The 26891-nt window shown below is 34.5% G+C and overlaps 1 protein-coding gene across 1 annotated transcript in view; it reads left to right on the top strand.

The window, feature by feature from the left end:
- Nucleotides 1-26891, top strand: part of LOC117343766 (corticotropin-releasing factor receptor 2-like) — a 161692-nt gene that overhangs the window by 56039 nt on the left and 78762 nt on the right. Inside the window, exon 2 of the mRNA XM_033906254.1 lies at nucleotides 4547-4667. Within this exon, the coding sequence (XP_033762145.1) occupies nucleotides 4577-4667 (91 nt within the window). The 5' untranslated portion in view covers nucleotides 4547-4576. The remainder of the gene's footprint in view (nucleotides 1-4546; nucleotides 4668-26891) is intronic.

Here is a 26891-nt window from a genome sequence, read left to right as displayed (position 1 = left end):
CACTGTAGTCCGTTTCGAAATTTCCCCAAAAGATACACTTGGTAAAATTCGTAAGATAGATGCTTTTGATTAAATAGGCTTCTTTCAAATATATATAATATGATATATATAATATATATAATTTGTAACAAAAAAAAGGGACGCTCAACAAACGTCCGTGCTTCGATGTGAAAAGAATAGATAACAAAAATCCATCAGATATTTATTGTTGAGAGTGATATCATATCTAGATTTATTACACGGTAAACAACGCATATAAGTCCATCTTACTCCTTAACCTCGCCAGTACCAGATGGAATGTATATAAAAGATCGTTGCCATGACTACCGCGAGACTCATGCGTAATTTGTTTCATTAATTGATTTAACACCGATAATCAAACGTAACCTTACATCAGTTGTGACACCGAGATGTTATTTTGTCTGTTTTGATTTGCTATCGCGTCTGTCCATGTAGATCCGATCGTTAGTGGTCACAGTATTATTGCTCGATTTTAAATGTGGTTGATTTGCATTATGTGTCCAATAACAGTAACGGATGTTATATCTAAAACATATAGCGTACATTTACTCTGCTGTTCAGGTTTTCGAGATATGATCCAAACAATCAATATACTAGTACGAAATATTTTTTATTAGTTTTGTAATCGATAGGTCTGGTAGAAGGGAAACCAAATATCTACACCATTAGGAAACTTAAAATAAAGATATAATAATACATGTAGCGCAAGGATGAAAAGAAACCGCATTAAATAGCGAATACGTTTTTCTGGGGCTCGTCATCGTTGCAATGGGGCTAAATGTTTATATGCAAAGGGGAAGTAACAGGGAAATCAATTGGTTTATCAAAGGTTAAATACACACAGGGATGAACAATGACTTCAAGTCAGATGCAACAAGTCCGAACAAGGTGAAATAATTTTCGTTATTTCAATAAAGCACAGAGAGGTGCCATGAACCACATGTATATAACTGACATGTAGGTGCAGTGACTCACGGCCAGGTGCAATAACTCCATAATTTGATTAGTTCGGTTCAGGTTGCATATAAATTGCTTCCGAATGTATTGCAACATCAGATCTAACAATATGTTACATTACGTGAATGTTTGGTTTGTTGTTCTGGAACTTCCTCAATACATGTCAGTATAATACACCGTGAATGGTGAAGTAGCATGGTTTATTCGACTAGCAGCAATGACAAAGTATGCATGTGAACGATCGCAGTCTTAGCACAGCTCTTGGCAGTGAGACGTTGCAGCCTGATGATCATCAGAAATTGTTTCCAAATATGTGATAGAGAGACTACCCGATTAATCCGATATCCTTACCGGAATTGTGATAATTTTGTGTAAAACTAATCTGATAAATTGAAGTACAGTTTGCAATGTAAGCGAGGAAAATCACTGGGCTCACTGAACTCACATCCTAACTATGGTAATTTGTGACAAAAAAGTATCATGAGATAACTTTTAACATTTCGATATCGTGGAATTCTGCAACGACTTCACGAAATTCAAGTTTTACCAAGGTTATTGTATTGTATCCATGCATCTTATCATTTTTGACGTAATATTATTTTTCTACATGAAACGCAACATTAACATCAATTGAAAAGTTCCTAGGCTTGCCATTTTATTTATTAGTGGCGGAAAAGACATATTTTTGAATAGTATCCTTAAATAAATCCGTGTTTGTTACCATCTCGACATTCTGATGTAGAATTAAAGATATCAATACTGTTGTTTATACTGCTGCTCATTTTGGAGAAATTCAATTATTCAAATGTCAAAGTTCTGTGGCACGGATCCATAAATACTGTCAAAAGCATTCAAAGACATGCTACAAATAATTTTTTTGCTCTGACAAAGCTTTCCGTGCTAGTGATTTTTAAAGGGCGTCAGAGGTTTTTAACAGTGTGATCTTAGTTCTGGCTAATCGCACACAATTGTACAATATTAAAACTTGAAAACATGGAAAGAAATGACTCAAATAGGAATAAAATATTAGATCAATGAAAAAGTTAAACCTTTTTATGCTTCCAGCCTAAATTTATACGACATGCATTTGACAAAGTTGTTATTAAAACAGAATATTTTTAGACAGATCTCCAGTCGTTTAGCATAGTATCAGTTTTCAACGAATGCTTGTTGCTTACTCACAGAAATTGAAAAGGTGTCAAAATTTCGTGGCCAAAATATAAAGTTGCTAACATCTTTATGTATTTACATCTATTCCTTCTTCAGCTTAGTAAAGTCTGATTCCGAATAAATTAGCGTATACTCAGTGCAAAAAGGCTCAGCGGATTGATAAAACACCGGAATCGGTTACAAAAATTGACGCCGTCTATTTGTGACGTTACCGGAACGTCAAGTAGACGTCGCCATTTCGGAAGCACTGATCAACACAATATTTTATCGTTTTCTACTGTTACACGATAAATCTCTGCACAAAAAGCTAACGTCAAGTAAGTATTTTGTCAAAAACTGAACTGAATATTGCAGAAATTGGTACGTATCTAACTTCTCCACGAGGAAAGCTAACAAGCGTACAGTTCCTAGAGAACATTTGACAACGGCACTTCTCAATTTGTGGATTGTGAATATATCAATTAATGAAAAGCTGAAATGTATTAAGCAAAAATGTTTCTTTTAATTTTGTAAACAATACTTAACGAAGATTCACTGGAACTATATCATCTTAGCGACCATTGCTGCCGTAGTTACCAATGTCGCAACATACCCTGGATTTTATTTTTCTTCGCACTGTATTGAAACGATTTGCTTGATGTAAATATAAGGATTGTACTTCATTTTGACTGCGTATACGATAGTATGCCCGCAATTGGCAACGAACATATCCTATGGAGCGCTTACTATGGAAATGTCCGTTCCCAACTCGTATACATAGTCAAAATCAGGTACAATCCTCAAATATATTTACCTATTTTTTCTAAATATAGACCGTGAGGGACATTGTATTATGACATCACTGGTTAATCAATGACGTTCTGGTCACTCATTGATAATTAAAACAAGTTCATTTGAACTATTATTTAAAACGAGTACAGATTTTTGTACAGATACAGTGCGACGGAACTTTAGTATGGGAATTATAATCAATCTTATCCCGCCACAGAATGATTTGTCTGTCGTCAGATCTGACATAACACATTGTATGTGTTCCGTGTTTCCCCAGCAAACTCCAGTAATTGCCAGGACCAGATGAATGGTGTAAGCCGAGGTCCGTCTATGTCAGGCTTTATTAGAATGTAACAGCCGCTACAAAATCTGTCACAGACACTGTCATCTTTGTTTGTTATTGCTAACCATTCAAATGTGATTGTCAATATATAAAAGTGACGTATTTGATTTACGAAATATCAAAGTCTAGACTTTTGTATAAGTTGAAGGAGAGGAACGGTGACATTTATCTTATCGTACAAATGTGAAATATTCACGGGTTCCTCTTTTAATGGTATAACTAACGAACTAATGCGTTTCTGCACGGATAACAAAATTATATCGATTTGAATCATTTTTGGTGATAATAAAACTGCATTTGAATCAGGAATATAGTTTTATTAATGTGTCATTTGAAAAGATACACCCACTTATTCAGCTTGCATTCAATCTTAATTTTGGTTCGTTTTTAACTGTATACCTGCATTTTGCATTTACCGCTACATTGACCAATCACATACTTCATCTTGACGAGTAACGCCGCCTGTCGCGTCATATCCGGGGCCAAAAGAATATCATACGGCTATGCTGAAAAACAGAATTGTCAACACAACGCTTTATATCTATAAAGTTAGTCGGTACCAACGCCGAACCACGAACAGATAGTACATAACCAATGTGAACAGATAGCTTGTACGTGCTAGTGAGATATTTGAAAAACTATTGTGTATATTCTGGTTCTGGATAGCAACATTCCTGTTTTCCCACAGTATACTATTCATGTGTCACCGCCACCTTAATATCAAAGTATTATCGTTAATACGGTCTAAGACATTAAAGGTTTGGGATGACTTTTGCGGAGGTTTCACGTTGTCATCTATGGTTTTGTGAAGTGTCTTATGATTGAAACTACGTCTTAAGCGTTTTTGTCATTATCAAGGTTCGCGTTTTGAGATTATTTAATTGCTTAGAGATAATGTAGTCTTCACAGTAGCTAAACATTGGTTTATCCACTTACAAATAAAAACCCTCCTGTGGGCTAAATGTTACCACCGCGTGATTACGACCTTGTGCAAACAGTAGAAACGGCCTATGACATCCGACCGTATCCATTAGAAGAAAATGACATGCCCTACTGTTATTGGCGACACTGACTTTACTGACACATTGAAAAATCCGACCCGTACATTGACGGTAAAGTCAGGTTCACTTTATTACTAAACTGCTGATTTTTTTTTAAATAGGTACCAATTAAAAAGATAGATTTGCAATTATCTACTGAAATAATTCTCATGTTTCATAAATGTTTGGCATTTGCATACCATATATAAGGTTTCATATGTTTTCTCCGTTTTTTTCTTTGCAGGATTTTGGATGGGTAACTGCTATAATTTCCATGGATCTGACGGAGGATATGTTTGCTGAGCGGGAGCCGTACCGGATTGAGTGCGAGCAGCTGATCGCCAATCAGACCAATCAGACGTTAGGTAAGTACACCGACAAATCAACCAATCACGAAACAAATATCCGTAACATAGAGCACATTAGTTTAGACTATGGACGTGAACTATTGTAGAACTCCAGAACCAGAATTAACTTTGAACTAAGTGCTTAAAAGCACTTCAATTCAATAGGGTTTTATCACTCGAGAGACCTGCAGTTATGGCCATTTTCTACCGTTCGTAGTAAATGAAGTAAGTCGTTCCAACGCGTATGAATACATTTGACACAGAGCCAGCCAATCAGCTTAGCGTAAGGTGTTATAAAGAAAAAGTATATCACGGTAAATAAATTTATATATGTAACTAAACAGACGGGAGTGACAGACAGTCATTGTTCTCGCATCAACATATCAGCCAGTCAAAGACATTTCTTTGATACGAAAATTAATCTTATCTGCAGAGATGATTTTTTTTATATAAAACATTCTGGCTGGATGAGATGTAAGTAATACATTGTGACAGTGAAATGTCTTTTGATATTAAATTGATATCACTGCAGGAATCGGGGTCAACTACTCCGTCTTAAATCAAAACCAACTTTGATTATAATAAGAAAACATGTTTAAACTCGGCTTTCAAAATACGCAGCAATTTCAATTAACCCATAGTCAAATGATACACACGTATCCCCTTTTCCAATGATCCTACATCTAGAATATACAAAACAAGATAAGTTAGTTGGGTTAATACACTTTTCTTGCAAGAAGTAATATCTAGACAAGGATTTAATAAACGATATAATATATAATGGATATAAAACTGCACCAGAAAGCTTTTCGTCGAACTAGGACTCGACTTTGATGGTTGATGCCAAAAGTGCGGAAATCAAGAAGGAAAAATGGGAAAATCAAATCCGTCAAATATTAAAATATAGAAAAGCGTTGCACATAAATTGATCATTTTTTTCTTGTTTTTTAAATCAATATTATGAAACTGTAAAATAAACCAGTGTATTTAGCTGTCTACTGGTTAAAAATTCAAGATAAAAATTTACTTAACATGAGATATTTTAGATAACATTATGGACGTTGATAATGATGAACCTTTGACCTATTGCTCTGGGGTTTTCGATTATTGATCGAAAACAAAATAATCTTCATGCTTCTAGATCAATTTCCCAACGAGTTTGATAACCTTTTTATAGCTGGTGGCCCAATATAATTAACATACGCACGCATGACCAAAACACAATATGAGGAATAATTCCCTACAATTATTCGATACCTCTGGGGTTATAAACTATTGCGTGATACCTGATGACGAGAGTGTTCAAATTTGAATGATGAGGTTGAGATTCAACGATTTTTATTCAAGTATATGAAAACATGAAAATTGTTTTGACCGAAATTCAATTTTACAACAAATAATCAGTATTTTAATCTCAAACTTATAAGCCCGATGTTATAAGAACGTTACGTGTGTAATTTGTTGTAATATTTGTTTTCAAGGAAATAATAATGATTTTTCGAAGTTATTGCATCTACAATGTAAGTGTCTCTGGAGAAAGACGACGAATATTTCCCCTGAGTTATTTACCTGTCTAAGACACTTAGTCTATGAAGCCATCTGTCTGGTGCCGTGTCCCGATGGCGTGACATTGGCCTATCTTCCATTTTTTTGGATCCACACATCTCTCTAATAAAGCTTGTTATAGTAATCGATGAAGCAGCGACATGGTCTCTCCGATACAGCTTACATTTCCGTTAGGTAATTCACGCTGAGTACAGAATTCACGACATTGCTGCCAGTGACAAGACCTCAAATACGCCACTGTTGCCTCGCATGTTTCTTTTAACCTTTCTGCAAAGAGCTTGTGTGAGTTCCTTATGATTGTAAAGCTTTTCTTTCTTTCTACTTTGTAGGACACTACACAAAACCCTAGTTGTACTTCATCTCTATCATGTTATATACACCATGTTTAATCTTTATTTATTTCTGATGTGATGTAATTTATAGAAATATTAAAGTGGCACTCTACAACAAATTTGACCAGCATGAACAGCCTCATAGAAAGAACAGCAATGATTTTGATGTTGAATAAGTAGGTGATTAATATGAGACGCGCGACAAATTCTGTTATGTTTCGTGTCATCGCGAACGTAACTAGCGAAAAAGACAAACCATTACTACGCGCCTGTTTGATTATTGGTTTACTAAATCAATATTCCTGGTAAAGTATTGATGAGTGAGAAAAAGAATATGTGATGTTTGCAATACCTGATAAGGCACTAAAAGATAAAATAATTTAATTTTGTATGAAACACGCATTTTCATTGGCTGAAATAATTTTGTTATACCTCCATAACAAAATTTTTGACATTGCGAAATGTAAAGTCATTTTTGATTTGCTGATGACGTTGCGTAATAATTTATCACAGAAAAGAGTTCGCCAAAGAAAGTAAAATATCTTGGTGTGTATAAGACGAAATTAAATTATAAGAATTAACATTAATTATTTTTTCTGTTATACAGTCATAACATAAAAAACTGGAGTGTACTCTCTTCATAAACCGCTTCGCAGTTTATTTAGAGTACACTCCAGTTTTTTTCTGTTATGACTGTATAACAGAAAAAATAATTGATGTTAATCCTTAAATAACAAAATTACCTCATGGAGTTTGAAGTAGCATTCATACTGGACCATCGACTAATAAAATAACTTGTGCATATATATTCTATGAAAGAAACAAAAACAAAACAAAACAAAAAAATAAAACTAGTGATGTTTCATCATAATTAAATGATAAATACAATAAAAAATATTGGGACAATGTAGATCAAAAATGAATAAAACTGCATGATACATCTGATTCGTACTTGTAGGACTTATCGATGATGAAGAGGGCCTAACATGTTGATCATACGAGGCGATAGCGAACACAATTACGAGTTTGTTCGAAAGACAGGTCAAAATCTGAATTAGGAGGTGCAACACCAATAGTTCAATAAATGTCGTAATTTCAAGTAATTACTTTAAAAGGATGTTAAGTACTTGCATATTTTCTGAACCTTGTCGCTACTTAAATGAATCAAAACGTGAAAAGCAGGTTACGATCAAACTCGGTAAATATAAACAAAAAACGCCGGTAGTGTCTACCACTGGTATTCTCAAAGGACTGTAAAAGCGCACATGATATTATCACAAAATTGATATTGAAATACAATAGTACCGAAAGAATCCAGCGTACATCAAGCAGCTGCTCTCTCTCCTTCTATGACTCTTCAGTAATGCAAAGTATGTTAAATGCCGCGTCAGTGTGCGTTTTGTTTCGCACCGTGTGCATGTGTGAGACAGTGTGATGGTATGCTTTTGAAAGAATGGACGAATGTGTGTATGTAAGAATGTACATTTGTATACATTGTACAAGTATGAACAAGATTTATGGAGATATATAATATAGGGAATATAACAGATGGTGTGTTGTTGCTGACTGATAGATCGCATAACTCGGCTCTGATGGCAAAAAAAAGTATGTTAAATACAAAAAGAGATGTATAATTTCAACAAAGTTGCCTTTATAATAGCCGAATTTTGAATCAGTCGATGGTATAACCAATGTTAAACCCAGATGTGAAGATTCATCAAAACTTACTAATATATATACGGATGCTTGGAGTGATGAAAAGGGGTATTGAAGCAATATTAAGACATTGATGCCATTGCGGTCTATCTATCTTGACATAACAAAGGCTTTTTCAGTGATCCTGGCGATCAAAGACATTCACCTAAAACACATAAACAATGCAGTAATACAATAGTTATTCCATACGACGTGGCCCTTATTGTTTAATCTTGATGGACTAATTTCTAAAAATAGTTACAGATTTATCTACATTTTCATGGTTTCTGTCCTATTTTTGAGACATTATCCAATCAGGCTCTTAGTGACAAGATATAGCGGTTACGATTACGGATCGATACGTATTATTAGAACGGTACCCATCAATAGAATCACTTTATTACATTAACACACATTATTTCGTACAGCATCGCTATATCTCCATCAGAGTTCTTAAGGAGAAACCGTTCTTTGACTTACCACTAAAATAATGGGCACGTTTTTGCTTATAATCTAAAAAGGTACATGTTACCTTGCCCGGCAGTCGCTCTCCTCTGTTACAATATTTGCGAGATGGGTTCACAATCATGGCATTTCTTAAATAAATGTCGGAAAAAAATATCTGAACCTCAGATGCATTCAAAGAGTACATGCCTGCTATATATGCTCGCCTTTTTTGCATCGACATTTCTAAACATTGATTGTTTTAATGTAGTTAAGGTTTTAAGTTAAATACCGTCGATGGAATTTAAAATGCTATACGTGGCAATAAATTGAAGACTTCACGCAATGATATATCCCTAAGATGTCATTGGATTGTATAAGGTTTAGAAAAACAAGCTTGCTTTCTTGGAATGAAAATTTAGTAACGTGGCATGCATCTTTAAGGAAAGCGAAAACAGTGATATATATGTCACCAGCACACCCTGAATCTACAGCGAGAGCTAGGCGATATGTGCCCGCATAGTGCCTCCGAGAGCATATCTTTAACGACATAATGACACTTACTCGTATTAGATAATGACACACAAGAACAGGGAACATTATCTTGAGGTCCCCTGAAAGAAAAATTAATTTCAGTTTGTACTTCTGCCTTTTGTTGTGCTCGAAGGGATCTATTCTCAAGCTTCTTTACAAAATTACCACATCATTAAGTTTATAATAGAATTACTGGTATGCAATTGCTGTTTAACTGTTCAGAGTGCATATTTCTGTTAGTGCATAGTTTTATCCAGTGTTAAAAAGATTTAATGACTATTGGAGTCACGTACTTTCATTTACGTATCTCCAGTGATTTTTTTTACATAATTACTTCTTATATTGATTGAAGTCAACTTTCAAATATCTATTATCACAGAATTTCCGCAATTAACAATCATTTCTAGTAATATTCTGTGGAATGATAAAACCAATCACATGGCAAAATGATTAATAAATTCGCAACAATATACAACCAATGTTATTTCAACCATCCGTGCACTACACAAAGGAAATATAAAGCATAACATAACAACGTAACCCAAATTAAACTCCGGATTTGTTCAGCAAACAGTCAACCTGGGATTTAAAACTGATATATCATTTATATTGGACCAATATGTCTTCTCAGTCTTATACACCTCGTCTTAAAGTACACTGTTACCGTAGGTTTTATATACAGTGTGCTATTATACACTTTGCATAACCTACATGTTTCACTGTGTTGTTGAAAGCTCGACTCCCGTCCTGCTAACGTCCTATGCTAAAGAAGAAAGATACACTGTGCTACAATTTAACATAAAGGGACCGTTGTATTACTTTAAAATGATATGTCGGCAGGGATTAGGATGTCTGATGGTCAAATGAGAGCTTTCAACGTGTCAGTATTTTATATCCCTTTCTTATAACTTAGTACAATAATAAATAAATATTTTTCCTTGTATAGATAAACGTGTAATTTCTTATTCGATCAATTTTGTGTCCCCTAAAGCATCCGTCTTTATAAGAAAATCATTACATCCTTACAACCTAAGAGTTATTATGATTGAAATAACCTCTGACCAAACAAAGCACAAAGAGAAAACAGAAACGTGTTGGAACATACATCCATGTCAATAAAGAGATGCTTTCGATAAACAGGACGTAAGCCTTCCTGGTACACAAGTCTCTGAATCTAAGAACACATGGAGAGCAAATATACTCAGACAGTCTACTTTGAGACAGGTTAGAAAAACAGGAAGATTAATTTGTATTTGGTAGACGATTCGGCTACAAAATCTCAAACTGAAACGTTTATATTAGATCTATGAACATGCACGTAAGCTGCTCAATTTAGCTAGTTCAAAACGCACAAAATAGGTGCAGTGCAACGAACATTTCTTTCAATGAGGGTCAAACTCTGTATTGTCTTACCGAGATACTAAATTTGGTTTATGGAAGGTATTTCTGTTGTATTTATGGTTTATAAATGAATCACTGTGTTGCATGCTTATCTAAATCAGCTCTTCAGTATGAACCTTTTCATGTATTTAATATCCGATTCACCACTTCATATCACAGACAAGTAATATGTATAAGTTTCTGTATAAGTGAAATGCCAAATAAATTTGCTATGACATTCGTAAAACAATAGTGAAATAGAGTGAGCAACTCCTTATTAATCAATCAAAGTGTTATTTCCTTGCCCTTGTAGTGACACGCGAATGCTATCATTTTCGTCTGGCGTTCATCCGGACTTTGTTTTATCACACAAAACGATTCCGCTGCACATTTTAGACGCCGAAACATATGAATGCATGATTTTAAAAGAACATCGATTTTTTATCAATTCATCAACTTCACTGAAAATTTGAATTTTCACAAAACACTGATAATGATCAACATATCTAACGGTCTTTTCGTTGATTTTTTATTTATTTATTTATTTATTTGTCAAAGCATGATTGCACTCATGTCGTTTTTAGTCATTACACTAATGATAAATGTATCTGAGTATCAAAACTCTGATCTAACAAAACACCGAAGTTGTAATGTGTATCGTAATGTGTATGCCATAGAGCAAATACAAACATATCAGATAGTGAAAAAAAAGGATATAATTATGTTGGTTGATTCACCGAGTTGTGGAATAGATTATGTGATATCGTTATGTGGAATAGATTATGTGATATCGTTATGTGGAATAGATTATGTGATATCGTTATGTGGAATAGATTATGTGATATCGCTATATGGAATAGATTCTGTGCTATCGCTATGTAAATAAATTTCTGTGCTATCGCTATATGGATACAAGTCTGTGTTATCTGTATATGGATAAGATTATGTGTTATGGCTATGTAGAATTGATTCTGTGTTATCGCTATGTGGATAACATTATATGTTATTGCTATGTGGATAAGATTCTAGTATATCGTTATGTGGAATAGATTCTGTGGTATCGTTATGTGGAACAGATTATGTGGTATCGTTATGTGGAATACATTCTGCGTTATCGCTATATGAAATAGATTATTTTTTATCGATATGTTAAGATAAATAACATGTAGAAATAGCGAAGAGATACATGTATCGTGTTTCCATTGGATTATATTCGTTAAAGATCCCAAAACGATCATCTTTCCAAACGCAAAAACTAACTGGTGTAAGACAAGGTACGATTATCGCTTAGTACACTGCCGATACAATATATATAATAAACATGTAATAAGTTGAACACGGATCGATGTTGCCAGCTCGGTTATAGTTAAAATATATTTTGTAAATGTTTACAAGACCTTAAGACCCAAAGAAATTATTATCAGTATATCTTTAGCCAGACCTATCTTGCCAGAGATGACTATAGTCATTAGCGATCGTTTTAAAAAACTAAGTTTTACTACCCTGAAGGAAATCGATGCGCTGATGAAAATAGTTCCTATCACTACAGGATATGAAAGAAACACTTTAAGCATTTCTCACTCAGACAAAAAGAAGAAAAGAATTATGCTATTGTCAAAACATGTTTTTCTTTTAAAAGCCAGATGTTAAAAAATATGTCAAATTTCCATCCTGTTTTATATAAGAAACAGCTAATCAATTTCCCTCTCCGAGAGATTGTTAATTGATAACATTGTTTTGACTGTTCCAAATGACTCTTGCTGTTACCATCTACTGGCTCATAAACATTGTGTTCCCCGAGGTTTGTAATACAAGGTCACTGGCACCTGAGATCGGATTGTGCCGTTATGTTTACAAAAATCTGTATGTATTTCTTATCCTTTCAGAGTCCATTGGTTTGGGCTGCTTTTAAATCCAAATTATTGTGAGTAGTTAGATAAAATCTGGATTCATTACACTGGCTGGTTCGAATGTATTTTATTTAGTTGGAATTTACTAACTCAAATTAATGTAACTAAATGAATCTTTAAAAGATAAATTGAATAAAATTATCATTTAATATTAATAAACATTTTATTATATCGAATTAGCGATTTAATACGATTAATTAGATGAATTATCATTTCATTCATCAGCGACATTTGTTCTAAATTGCAAGACTAATTAATGAAACCATTCTCTTTTCAAATATCGCTCATTTCTCGAGGCATTCCTGGCTTGACGTTATTTGAGTACTTTGATTATATTACTATTATCTAACTTCACTTATATGTATTTAATTTTGATTTTTTACATTGTATCTGTGTGTTTTTGCCGTAGTTTTAACGAAATCTCGACAACACCTTACTGTGGGTATAATGTTTCACTGCCGACACCGAGTTAGCTATCCCACTGTTCTGCAATGATAATAAATGTGTAACGATGAAGAAAACTTGTCATGTTTCTACTACACGACTATTTCCTATGTAAGCTGTTAACGTCATTTAATATGTGTTATCGTATAAAACAAACACTGTCATATCCTGCAATGCTATAAAATGAAATAAAAGCTTCATGTGTTTGATAGAACTGTTTATGTAATTCGAAGTCAGGATTAAGTAAATGCGTCAAATTTCATAAAATAGAAAAAAAAGTGTTAATGAAAGAGTGCCGGCAGCAGTACAAGTAGGTACGTTAGTGGTCCATGTGTATAAAGTATATAGTCCCAACCTAAACGGTTTAACGAATAGGAAATAAAACCTTCTATCCTAGAATTTTCCGTTGGAAACATGGCAAAAAGGAGTAAGTTAATAGAATAGCATTGTATATGTTATTCTAATATTTGGTTGCATTATGCTAAACAACAAAGTGCTGTAATCGAAAGCATTGCATCACTCTTTATCGTGTTGACTCGGAATGTGATGTTTCTCTACAATTACATTGTATTTCAAAATACGAATTTCAGCATGTGCCATAAGACATCGTCAAATGTCGTAATGTTATACAGTGCAACTTCCAAAAACTGGTTCCTCTCAAAACCGATTACCTCTTGATACCGATCAAAATGCCGATGAACGGAATAGATCATTCTTTATTATAGCAATAAAAAATCTACTCAATGCCGATCCAAATGAATTCTGAATACCGAAAGGATTTTGTGTCCAGAATGGTTAGAATATACCAAAAATCACTTCTGTAAACTGGCCTTTACTGAGCGAACAGGACAGATGCTTGTCCAACCGACCGTGAAATCAATACCAATTGTTGTAGTATGACTAAAGTAGCACTATGATTTAACTGTGTACTAATCGAAACGAACAACGTAAAACCATGCAAATCGCCATGCACAATCGAAGCGGTACGTACGATCCGTTAAAGAAAACAAGTAGAAACAGAAAGTCAGAGTTTCCCATTCATTCTCTCACGATACCGAAGCTTATTCCATTGTAGATAAAAATAAACACGGAATAACTGGATTTCGTGTTTGATAATCTTCCTTGTTAATGAAACTCTTAAAAATATATCTTGTTGAACGCTAACTTCATCTGGAAAGAAATTCAAACGCTACCAAGCATTCTCCTTTCAGAATCTAAATGATAAGTTCCAGTTGTAAAAATATTAAGATCGATCTTCAGGCGACTTTAACTTACTTGTTATGTATAAGGATACATGATCTGGTTTATTATGATATTGAAAAAAACACAGATATTTCAATAACATTTAAGTATAAGAACGTATAAGGACAACGGGGAAGGTTTTTTTTATCTGCTTTTGCGATATGAAGTCAGTTTTTGTTGACATACCTAGCGGTTACGTCGTCTCCTTTTAAGAATACGACGTAACTGGTTTTGACCTAGATTTGTATGGCCAATGTTGTCTGGAGACGCTTAATCTACGGAACATCTGGTCTTATTCTCCTTGTATTTTTCAAGAACCTACATGAACATATACTTGTCCTCGTTTTATTGATTTTGGGTTTGATTTATAGTTTCGTTATCATGTCTAAATTCTTTGTTGTTTTTAAGCATTCAATATGTTTATGCACATTCCGACAATGTGAAGCGGTTATTTTAATCTTAATTTTAATCATCTGACTGCTGTATTTTCGAAAACAAATGCGAAAGCTTTCCCAGTTCCTATTCAATTATATGCATACATGGAAGCTTTCATTCCGGAAAAATGTCAGTTTCATCCTTTATATGCAATAGTTTTACGATCCGTACTGGTTAGATTGTACCAATAATTACATAAACAACACTACAGGCGATAACAATCGAAGTATTGGTTAGCTAGTAAGTGCTAACAATCACATTGCTTGTTGAATTTTATCTTACTAAGAATCTGCGGATACATGCTGGCTCATAAAACACAAAAGTTAATAGAATCATGATATAACAACCGAGATGCTTGAAACTACATGCATGAATTTGCATGCCAATGTTGTTATTTTGAAGGTATACTATGTTTGCTAGTACAGAAATAAATCTGGAAAAATAGATACTTTGAAAATAAGGATAAGACAACATTGGTCTTTCAGTATTTCTATTCTTTTGGCGTCAAACGCCAAAAAATGCAGTGCATATTTTGTATTTGGACAGCATATTAAAATTGCTTTATGATAGAATACTCTGCTAATTCATTCCGAACAGAGGGGACGGATAAAGGGCATATTGAATATTGTTCTTCTCATGTAAGATTTGTTTGCTACCAAGACTTGTTCGACCATCGTAAACATTTAGTTATTTCGCGTCATTAAACCAGGGAAGGTAGAGGTGTATATGGACTACCCTGTTGGTATACTATATCATAACTCATTGCAACAAGTCTGCAGAATAAAAGTCCTGTCGTGCTCGCTACTCTCTAGCGCTCTAAATCATAAAAGTATTATTGAATGAGTAAATCTTGTCGACTTAACGAACAAAATCAGCTTTATATCTGTCACTATACTGTGTTTTTTTTTAACCATTTCTGTTTATAGCATTCATCCCTTTTCACTTCGAAATGGAACCACAATGCAATGTATTTAATTCCTTGTGATAAATATGTTTTTCAAATTAATTTGATTGTCGTAATATAAATACCTTCGGACTAAATTAAACACAGCTTTGTGTTGGTTTTTACGAAAAAAAATAAACAAACAAAAAAGCACTTCTTTTCTTCTTCGCTGTAGTGTGACAAAAATTATGTATACGATCGAATATTTTCTGGGAATCGTGTTTATGGTAGGTTAATTCATCAAAAACTCAATGACGTGTGGTACCATCAACATATATTCTTGATCATTTGTGTCTATCCGTTTAATATATTGGAAGGGGACAACTTTTAATTTATCGCTTTGTGTACCGTACAAAAGTACCTTGTTAATGAAATAGACGCCTGGGAAATTACAAAAACCCATATCATACTGGCCGACGTCAGCATCTTTTACGATCTGTCAATATTTCTAAGTGAACTAGCCTCGTCGGAGAGGACAGCTTCTCCCTTCTAGAAGCAAAAGTTCTCATGACTCTATCCTTACACAAAACAATTCATTGCCTTCGTTGCAGAACGTGTACATAGGCTTGTCAATCATATGTGACTTATTCTGTGCGTTCAGGGCTAATCATATGCCTGCTGAAGTTGTGTGTATCCGAGCATTGACGAGGTTTATTGCAATGTGTATTTAAAGTCGTCACCATGATTTAAACGACCCTAAGGCATCAATTAAACACGTGCATCTATTGTTCTGTTGTGATGATCCTTCTAATCTAAATACATATCAGTGTCTTCACGATTTAGAAATATCTGTCATTCTGTTATCTTTGGTCTTTTCTTTTGATGCAAAGCAATATAAAAGAAACATATTACAGCTATTGACTAATTCCATTACAAAGAATATCCTAATAATATGAAACTCAAAATATATTAAACGTCTCGCAACCCAGAGGTGGAGGGCTATTGATAAAGTATCGGGACACCTTAACCACTCGGCCAACGAGGACAAAACATAAACAACAATATATATTTGCCGAGAGACTCATGAAAAAGTACAAGGAAATTATGACCAGGTGCTCCGGAAAATCTTCCAATCTCATTACTCCAACAGGAGTAGGCATTTTATAGCATTGGTTATTATTTCTGTAAATCAGTGATACCCATCTATACAGCTATGCAGACTATATATGTTTGTTCATTCCCAAAGTATCAGAAACTACAACCTAACCGATCAGAGATCGAGACTTCTCAGTCAGTACATTGTAAGACTAAGCAATGGTACCTTGTGTAAGGTATAGTGGGCGGTGAATTAACTTCCGTAAAACCTACCTAGTATGGACCATCTCATTACGAATGACAATGATGATTTCAGTATGCAACATCGTAATGCTTTTAGGTAAATGACTTTTGTGCATATAAAGATCTAGATGGTGACCAGAGTAAACAGTACCAGGACACTTAAACTAAAAGCCTAGCCATTCAAGTTGTTGAAAGGTATTTGTGATGATAGCGCTTTAGACCATAGCCATTCTGAAATGAGGATCGAGTGCACTTATATAATGCAAAGTCGTCACAATACTCTTCGGTGGATTATTTAATCTTGTTACTTAAGTTTGATTGATCGACTTTAAAGAAATAAAATAAACAACAAATGATAGTAGATATCGATGATCAGAAGTGTTTTGTCAATATAAATATTTATTTTACTTTCAAATTTCACTCTATTCCTAATAATAAATGATAATTCCAGTTTGTACATGTTTTGTGATTTTTTTAGTATTAAAATCTACACAGATATAAAGCAGAGACTTATGAAAATAACATTTATTCCTTTGATAGATAATCCGTTTAAATATATGTACCGCTCAAAATTATTATGAAAACTAGTCTTCTGAGTTGGATGTCAAAGCCGATTGCAACTCAGTTGTACTGTATAAATGTCTTCTACTTCTTTAGGTGAGCTACATAATTGTAGTACTTATGAATATAAAATGTCTCTGTGGTCTTCATCACCGTCATCTCTGGAAACCCTGTGTCAGCAATATCTTTAGGCTCAGCTAAATACGTGTAGTACTAGTTACTGTAAAAGGTCCCGGTGGCCTTCAATAACCTGCATCGCTGGAAATCCCGTGTTGTCAGCAATAACTTTACAATAACTTTACAGTGAGCTATATAATTGAAACACTTTTTACTGTAAAACATTCCTATGGTCTTCAATTACCTGCATTTCTGGAAACAATGTATTGTCCTCCCGTCTGTCCGCGATCAACATTTAACACGAAAGACTTGGATTGATCATGGATTCAGTATCTTAATATTTGATCATAATGTAGCTATTACAGGTAGAACAATAAAAGTCATATATAACCTATTTTCTGTCAAAAACATACAAATAAAACTTTACAAAAGATGTTAAAAACCATTAGTATTTCCATTATCAGCTTCAGATCTTTGGCAAGACGGCAACATACCTAGAATCGTAAGCAGGAAAGCGTTAATAGCTAAAAGTTCTGTCGGTTTTTTTTTTCTTAAAGCAAATGGATTCATAAACTTTTATTCCTTAGACGCCATTGTCTATATCTATTATCTATTACATAACACCGTGTTGCCAACATTAGTGTCTGTATCTACGAGGAAACATAAGGAAAGACACGATATCTTCTCAGATTTTATGTCTGAAAATTGTAAATAGTAAAAAGTAATTAATATGGGAAAAAAAGGGAAATGAAAAAATCATTTAGACCAACTGTCGAAGTTTAATTACATAATTTTGACGCCAAAGGGAACACATTAAGGTGAAATCCCTCGGCTTAATCATGTTCTCAAACCAACAGAAAACGCTTTATCATTTCAACATAGAAAAAGTAATTTGTTGCAAATCATAGCATAAATCAATATCTTCAGTTTTAGATACCTAATATATTGTCTGAAGCACATCTGTCGCTGTCGTTTACTATCTAGCATCAGTTACACATTTAAAGTAAATATAAAGACATGTTCTTAAAGAACTTGCAGTTTCATGTAAATGACATTAGGTTTACATTTCTTTGTTATGGTAAGTTTATTTATGCGCATTTTCAAGGAATCATGTTATTACGTTTTTAAGAATGTAGGGTAACATTTTTTGTAATGTTGTTAAAAAATAGCAACCAGGCTTTTCAAGTGATCTGTGTTTCTTCTAAAGAAATACAATCCTCATGAAGACTAAAGCAAGAGAATGGAATCTGGAGCTAATTCATCTTGATATCATTATCGCGATATTTGTTTTTTGTAAAAATCAGATCTTACACCTCAACAGAGTCTTCGCTTGATATGGTTTTCATTTCACTTTTTGATTGTTACGAGACAAACCAATTTCACAAGATTTATACGGCACGCCAATACACTTGTTTTAATTTGATTAATGACACGTGCTTTCGTTACTAATTGATTTATAGCTGCAAACATAAATTCCGGGCGCCGAGCTTTCTTGAGTAATTACCCACGGATCCAGTTAACACTGTCAAGATAGAATCTGTTTCACAGCAGTTTCGATTTAGTTTTAAATGAGTAGATTATGTATGACTCGAAGGCCCACCATAGTCATACTATACAGTGTATATTGTCTTCAGAGAAATTTGAATATTTTCACTAAATTATATTTCATGTTTCTTTATTTGTCATTTATTCATACTTTTGTTTATTTGTTTGTGTGTTATTGCTTTACACAATGCCTTTGTTAATTCATACATGCGCTCGTTTCCAAATGATTTATCTTTCTATTCTGCCAACATAATCAGAAATGTATTTTTTCTTTCATGCATCCTTCCTTATATTTTCGTAAAATGGAATGAAACGAAAAAGTGGATATTAAATGTATCAGATAATTATATATCTATGAGGTGGTTCCTATAAAACACATCTTGACATTGAGATATTTGTTTTATTTCAAGATGATCAGGGTTGCATGCATCAGTGATACGTCTTTAAGACAAGTGGTTATTATGATACCAAATAAGGTCAACTTACTTAATTGGCCCTGGATCTGGAAATTCCAATAAAGCTTGTTGACATCATTCTAGTTTGGAGATATTTTGTTAGCACATACTATATTCAGAGAATTTATTCATCTACACGAACGTATTTAAAGTATTATATTCTATGTGTAATAAAACCCACGCCTTTATGTTGAAGGAAAGCAAGCGTGGGTTCAATAACCAAATGTCATCCAGCTATGATGTTTTTTATGATTCTTAATTAAGTAATATGAATGGTTTAACGACAATAATTATTGCCTGACGTCATCAAATGATCATTTTCTTTATTCTCGTTTTATGAACAATGTCTATGTATACGAGTAGGCGGTAATGATAATTCTGATATGGTACCTGGTTTCGGGTGCCATTCTCGTCATACTGTATACTGGCTAAAACAAACTTTCAAAATTCACGTATCTTAACAATGACACGTTACTGTCAATATAAGTAAATGTTCCGATATTTATGTGCTTTAACTGGATGTTCTAAAATTGAAAATGATTTTTATCGTGAGAGTTTTCATTGCATTATTTCCCGGGCTTTATACCCTCCTCAAAAAATATAATGTACATGTATACCTGATTGATGTTAGAAACCATAACAGTATTTACATGTAACATCAGACTACTAAGCTAAAGGGAATAGATAAACATGCATTTTACTTCAAAATTGTATGTTATCAATCATAGCATGCTTTTCATCATTGTTGCGCACTGCGTCACGTTTCGGCGAGAGAGATATGGGTGTCTGAGGCAGAACTACTCACAAATGACAATGATATATGCTGTGTCAGTAACCTACGATGTATTTTAGATGTCTGGGCAAGCGTTTGGTGTCCTCATCTGTCGCCTTTTTTGGGGGGAGGGTGAGAGTGAAAGTCAACAGCCGTATCACGTCAGAAAAGTGATTAAAAGGAATTGCACTATATCAGAAAAACCAATCTTGTTGTTCTGCCCAGACTATAGCCCATAAGGGTATCATTCTTAAGCATTCATGCAAATCGTATTCACATGTACGTAGACCAAAAAATCATAAATAGGAATTTGGTTTTCGTAAGTAAAATTGACAAATGTGACCATAAACAAGGTTGTTGTTTCACACCTCTGCGCTTGGTAAGAATGCTTCCCGTTATTTTTTTTTTTTTTTTTAGTTTTACAGAATGGGTGCATTTAAATGATTCCTCGATATCAGATTAAAAAAAAACTGCCACACGATCTCAAATAGTCGCATTTTATAATAGAAGGCATAATGTTTCTTTCCATTTTTATTTTTTTCATTACAAACGCTTGTCAAAAGCCACTTGCTTTGGACCGGTAGAGATTTTTGATTGATTCATTACTTTATTCTGCCTTATCGCTCATATACAGTAGAAGGCCCAGTCATAAATATGTTAGAATAATCGTGATACTGGTTTGGTTTTGGTTTGTTTTTGTTTAACGTCCTACTAACAGCCAGGGTCATTTAAGGACCTGCCAGGTTTTGGAGGTGGATGAAAGCCGGAGTACCCGGAGAAAAACCACCGACTTACGGTCAGTACCTGGCAACTGCCCCACGTAGGTTTCGAACTCGCAACCCAGTGGTGGAGGGCTAGTGATAAAGTGTCGGGACACCTTAACCACTCGGCCACCGCGGCCCGTGATACTGGTAATTATATATATATAACATGTCACTAAATATGGAATCAACGCTGACGTGTACAACACTACGTTCGGAAAACAGTGGTGTTACTGTTGGGAAATGGGTAATTAAGAAAAGAGCATTTGCAATTCTCAAGAGACGGTATACAGTGTCCTTACGATATGATATTTGTTTATACCGTCGACATGATAATGGTCTTTTCCTAACACGGACACACAAAGCGATACAACTAAAATGAAAATGATGAAATCGTAAATCCCTTGTTACCTGTTGGATAAGCTCTTTATCTTCTCTTACATAGAAACAACATTACAGGAAACGAAAAGTGCATCGGCAAGGTGTAGAACAGTTTGCTCCTATGCGAAAGCCAATAGCATAATGGAAAATATTGTCGACGATCTAAACGAATTTTGGTCATAAACGACTATAATGCATATAACACCCGATATCATCTTCTGCATACATTGACGATCCTTGTCGTGTTAATCGAAAACTGTGGTCAAATATTGCTCATGGTCATGTATTCATAACTGGTAAAACAATAATTCTTGTTTTTAACATATGTCATTCATTAACTCCATGTAGAATGTCTAAAACAGAGATAAAGTTTGGTGGAGCAAATGTTAAATCAAGTTTTCATATTTCTTGTAATTAGGCTAATCACAGTTTATAAAGAATTTTGAAATCCCAATAAAATCATTTCTGATAAAACTAACAAGACAAAATATCATCAGACTTATTATTAGCCCTCGTCAGTCACTTCCTACATCCTATTGTAAGAAAAACACTCTTGTTTTGAAGAGAAGGCGAAGTGAGAGTTTTACTTATCAATTGATTAAGCTAATCACCTTTTGAAAACTTGGTCCAGATTATGTGTATAAGTGAAAATAGTTAATTCGGTTTGGTAGGCCTGCTGCTGTTACCCCGTATACGTGATCAGGACTTTCAAATCGTTCTCCTTGTTTATGTTGACAAATACCGATTATCTTACAGATTAAACTGCCAAATTAACCACAATTACACGTAATTAAATGTCTCGCATGTTAACAACTTCAAAAAGTCATAACAATTTCTGTATTTTGTCAAAACGAACCAATCAAACCTCTAGAACGGGTAAGAACATACACGGTAGTAGATGTAGTATTGCCACCGGGACTTTCCTTCGCAAGCGAGACGATCAATCTTAACCAGCTATGGGGTTTCCCACCTAATTGTGAATTAGAATGTACATAAAGCAGCATCTTTGTAGATGCAGTCGCTCATTGTATACTTAATTACTCTAGTCCCTTGGTGCTAACTTTACGTGACGCAATTTTCACCGAAATACATGTAGACAACGAAACAACGCAAAAATAGCCGACATCTTGTATTTTTGTGGTCAACCAGACGGCATCTCAGGTAAGCAGAAGGATACTTTATGGTCGCAATATCAGACATTGCTATGTGCGATATGTTAAAGGCTAAGTTTAAAGTATACATTGAGTAATTACATAATTAGTTGATTTCTCACCGCACATGTCTCCCGGCATGCAATCTGGCAAACCACATTATCAGCTCTATATGTAGGTTTTGCATGCTAACTCGTGGCGGGAGATTCAAATTACAACCATCCTCGGTAGTCCTTCTGCTGCCAAAGAAGAAAAAAGGAATATCGCCTTTATGCGTCATTTGCAAGAGATTGTTGTATTTTTGCCCACAAAGTATCCTTTCTTACGTTTAATCAACAATGATAAACTGTTCGTTTGTGTATAAACTACTTGCATGTTAATGGTTTCATAATGACAAGGTGGAGGTCAATGCCTGAGTTCATATTTCGTATAAACTTCAATATATAATTTCAACTATGTTGTAATCCCGCAAAGATTTTTTCTTGTTGCACTTAATTCCATTCCCACTATTTTTTTTCTTTTGTATATTTATCTTTATAACACATTATTCATGTCGTTTGTAACTCTTCAAATCGGATGGATAAATATATAAAAAGGAGGTACCCTCATAGTACAAATGACTCCATTGTGTACCTAAACAGGCACTGAGGACCAATATTAGATAGTAGTTTCTTTCCTTTTAGGTTCATTCTTTTTTTATAATATTGTTACAAATTACCCTGTCAATGCTGCTTCCCTGGGGATTCATCACTGCTTGTTAACATTTGCCCGTACTCCGTCCACGATACATCGTGGCTGCTTATTAGATTGAATGGTTAAAGCCTACTTAAAGAAAGGGAAAACATCTCCGTGGTGATGAAAATGAACGAGGTCATATTAAGGAGCTGTCTTACTGTTCACATGTACAACGTTCACGTGCAGTAAATTCAAACTCATTAGATCACGTGACTCAGTCCATTATATGCGTTTCAATATTTTACCAACAAAATACACGCACGTACACTAAAAAGTGACCTTGATTTGAATTGACCAATGTTTTCATGACGTGTGTCGTCGATACACAAGGGCTCTGTAACGCTTCTGAAACACTTAATCATGCTATTCATGTACATGTACCTCGACTGGACGCGAAAGAGTATGCCTGTGCACGTGAGTTTTATCCGGGTACTCCGTTTTCTTCCCAAGGTAACTTCCATCCGGGCAAACAAGAGTTATTAATATCGGTCAATATAACTTGTTTTGCATTATGCTGTAATATATAACTATATATTTTACAATCGTATACTTTTTGCAAGAGTATCTGTACTTTTGTTCATGTTATCTAATGTTGACCTATTTTGTTAAAGAATAATGCTTTGTGGTTGTCATAAATTCGGACTCGGAAGTAGACTACATAAATCATCCATACACAATAGTGCTGACCTTTGAACGGCAGTATTGTCGTATAGACAGCGCTCAGTTACATGGCTCTGTGGATTGGTACGATTCAGCCAGTCCGTTAAACACAATTCAATTCGCGCCGTCATGATTAACAGACAGTATCCAAATTAATGTAGTTTGAAGAGCGACGGTCTGATAGGCTTCAGATATTAGATGATTAATTTAGACCTCGAAAACAGTTCACATCTAGCTGCAGGTAGAGAGCATGCCTAAAATTGTGGCGAATTATAGTACGTACATAAAATCAAATTGTAATGCATGATATTGTAACGGAAACGCTTAATGCCAGTTCACGTATCATGATATTAACCGAAATGCCAGTTCACGTATCTTGACATTAACCGAAACTAATTACTTACTGTTACTGGCTACTCATGCTAGAGCAAATATAAATATGTAGTTATCGTTGTTCATCATGGCCATCTCATCTGTCAAGTTCCAATACAATGACAAATTAGAGTATTTGTCTTAGAATGGCGGCCAAGTGTAGTATTTGACTTAGAAAGGCGCCCAAGTGCAGTATTTGTCTAAGAAAGACGTCCAATTGTAGAATCTGTGTTGAAAAGGCATCCAAGTGCAGTATTTGTCTTAGAAAGGGGTCCGACTGTACTATTTCCTAAGAATGGCGTCCAATTGTAGTATATGTATTGAAAAGGCGTCCAAGTGTAGTATTTGTCTTAGAAAGGCGTCCAAGTGTAGTATTTGTCTTCGAAAGGCGTCCAAGTGTAGTCTTTGTCTTAGAATGGCGTCGAAGTGTAGTATTTGTCTTCGAAAGGCGTCCAAGTGTAGTCTTTGTCTTAGAATGGCGTCGAAGTGTAGTATTTGTCTTCGAAAGGCGTCCAAGTGTATTATTTGTCTTCGAAAGGCGTCCTAGTGAAGTATTTGTCTTAGAAAGGCGTCCAATTGCAGTATCTGTCTTGGAAAGGAGTCCAAGTGTAGTATTGGACTTGGAAAGCTATCCACGTTTAGTAGTTGTCTTTGAAAAACAGCAGACTTCTGTGACAATTGAAACTTAATGTGTCTGCTCCATGGCCCTCATTGAACTGTCGAGTGCAGTATCATATGAGAAGTATGTGCTTGAAAATCACGATTGATATCGCCTCTGTATGCCTAAGACGTGTTGTACAAACAGATTATATGTGTAAGTTGAAATGTCACGGCCAGCCCGTGTTACGACATCAATCGTCCGGTGACCAAACCACTTTGTGTCAAGTATAGATGGGGTCGATAAACTACAACCTCTCAGCCGGATATCCTATAGCGACCACGAAGATGGCGTGATAACACACTTAAATATTATATATATATATATATCGATTGTTTTACCTGGAAAACCATCAATCAAAATTGGTAACGATTTATAAGAAACTTGTTCAAAGGAATATCGGAATCTTTAAGACACACGCTGATTTTCATTCCAGTGTGAAGATGAAAGATGTTATACGCTATAAGAGACCAATCAACCAATTGTTTTCCCATAGACTTTAGTGTTAACGTTTTGGAGTATATCATTTAAATTCTTGAATTCAATATGACAATTATGGTTTATAACAAAAGTTTAGGGTCTGATATAACACCTAACCAAAAAAAAAGTTGGGTCATTCAGCTCAAATTTTCTCCAGGGTAGCCATTTTGAAAATGGGTGAATTTCGCAGCAAAAATTCTCAAAAATCTTAAATGTTTACCTGTTAATTATTATTACCTGAACTTTTGGGGGAAAAATCAATCGGACTTACGAAATTAATATCAACATTTCTTATTGATACTTACCTATCAGGCTACATATCTATTTTCTCGCTTCATAACATATACTGGCCTATCAGTGGCTGCCAGACATTTTATCCTTGGCTCAACTTTTTATACACAGGGGCTGTTTTAAAAATCTATTTTTTCAATTGGTTGGTTGTTTCCTATAAAGATGGTTCCCTTGTTATACATTATAGAGATGGTCCCCTTGTTGTACATTATAGAGATGGTCCCTTGTACATTATAAAGATGGTTCCTTTGTTGTACATTATAGAGATGGTTCCCTTGTTATACATTATAAAGATGGTTCCCTTGTTGTACATTATAAAGATGGTCCCCTTGTTATACATTATAAAGATGGTTCCCTTGTACATTATAGAGATGGTTCCTTGTTGTACATTATAAAGATGGTTCCCTTGTTATACATTATAAAGATGGTTTCCTTGTTATACATTATAGAGATGGTCCCTTGTTGTACATTATAAAGATGGTCCCTTGTTATACATTATAAAGATGGTTCCCTTGTTATACATTATAAAGATGGTTCCCTTGTTATACATTATAAAGATTGTTCCCTTGTTATACATTATAAAGATGGTTCCTTGTTATACATTATAAAGCTGGTTACCTTGTTATACATTATAAAGATTGTTCCCTTGTTATACATTATAGAGATGGTCCCTTGTTGTACATTATAAAGATGGTCCCCTTGTACATTATAGAGATGGTCCCTTGTTGTACATTATAAAGATGGTCCCCTTGTACATTATAGAGATGGTCCCTTGTTATACATTATAAAGATGGTCCCTTGTTATACATTATAGAGATGGTTCCCTTGTTGTACATTATAGAGATGGTTCCCTTGTTATACATTATAGAGATGGTTCCCTTGTACATTATAGAGATGGTTCCCTTGTACATTATAAAGATGGTTCCCTTGTTATACATTATAAAGATGGTCCCCTTGTACATTATAGAAATGGTTCCTTGTTATACATTATAAAGATGGTTCCTTGTTATACATTATAAAGATGGTTCCCTTGTTATACATTATAAAGATGGTTCCCTTGTTATACATTATAGAGATGGTCCCTTGTTATACATTATAGA

The sequence above is a fragment of the Pecten maximus genome, chromosome 15 (assembly GCF_902652985.1).
Source record: "Pecten maximus chromosome 15, xPecMax1.1, whole genome shotgun sequence".
Taxonomy (NCBI): Eukaryota; Metazoa; Mollusca; class Bivalvia; order Pectinida; family Pectinidae; genus Pecten; species Pecten maximus.
This window is presented reverse-complemented; position numbering and strand designations above follow the sequence as displayed.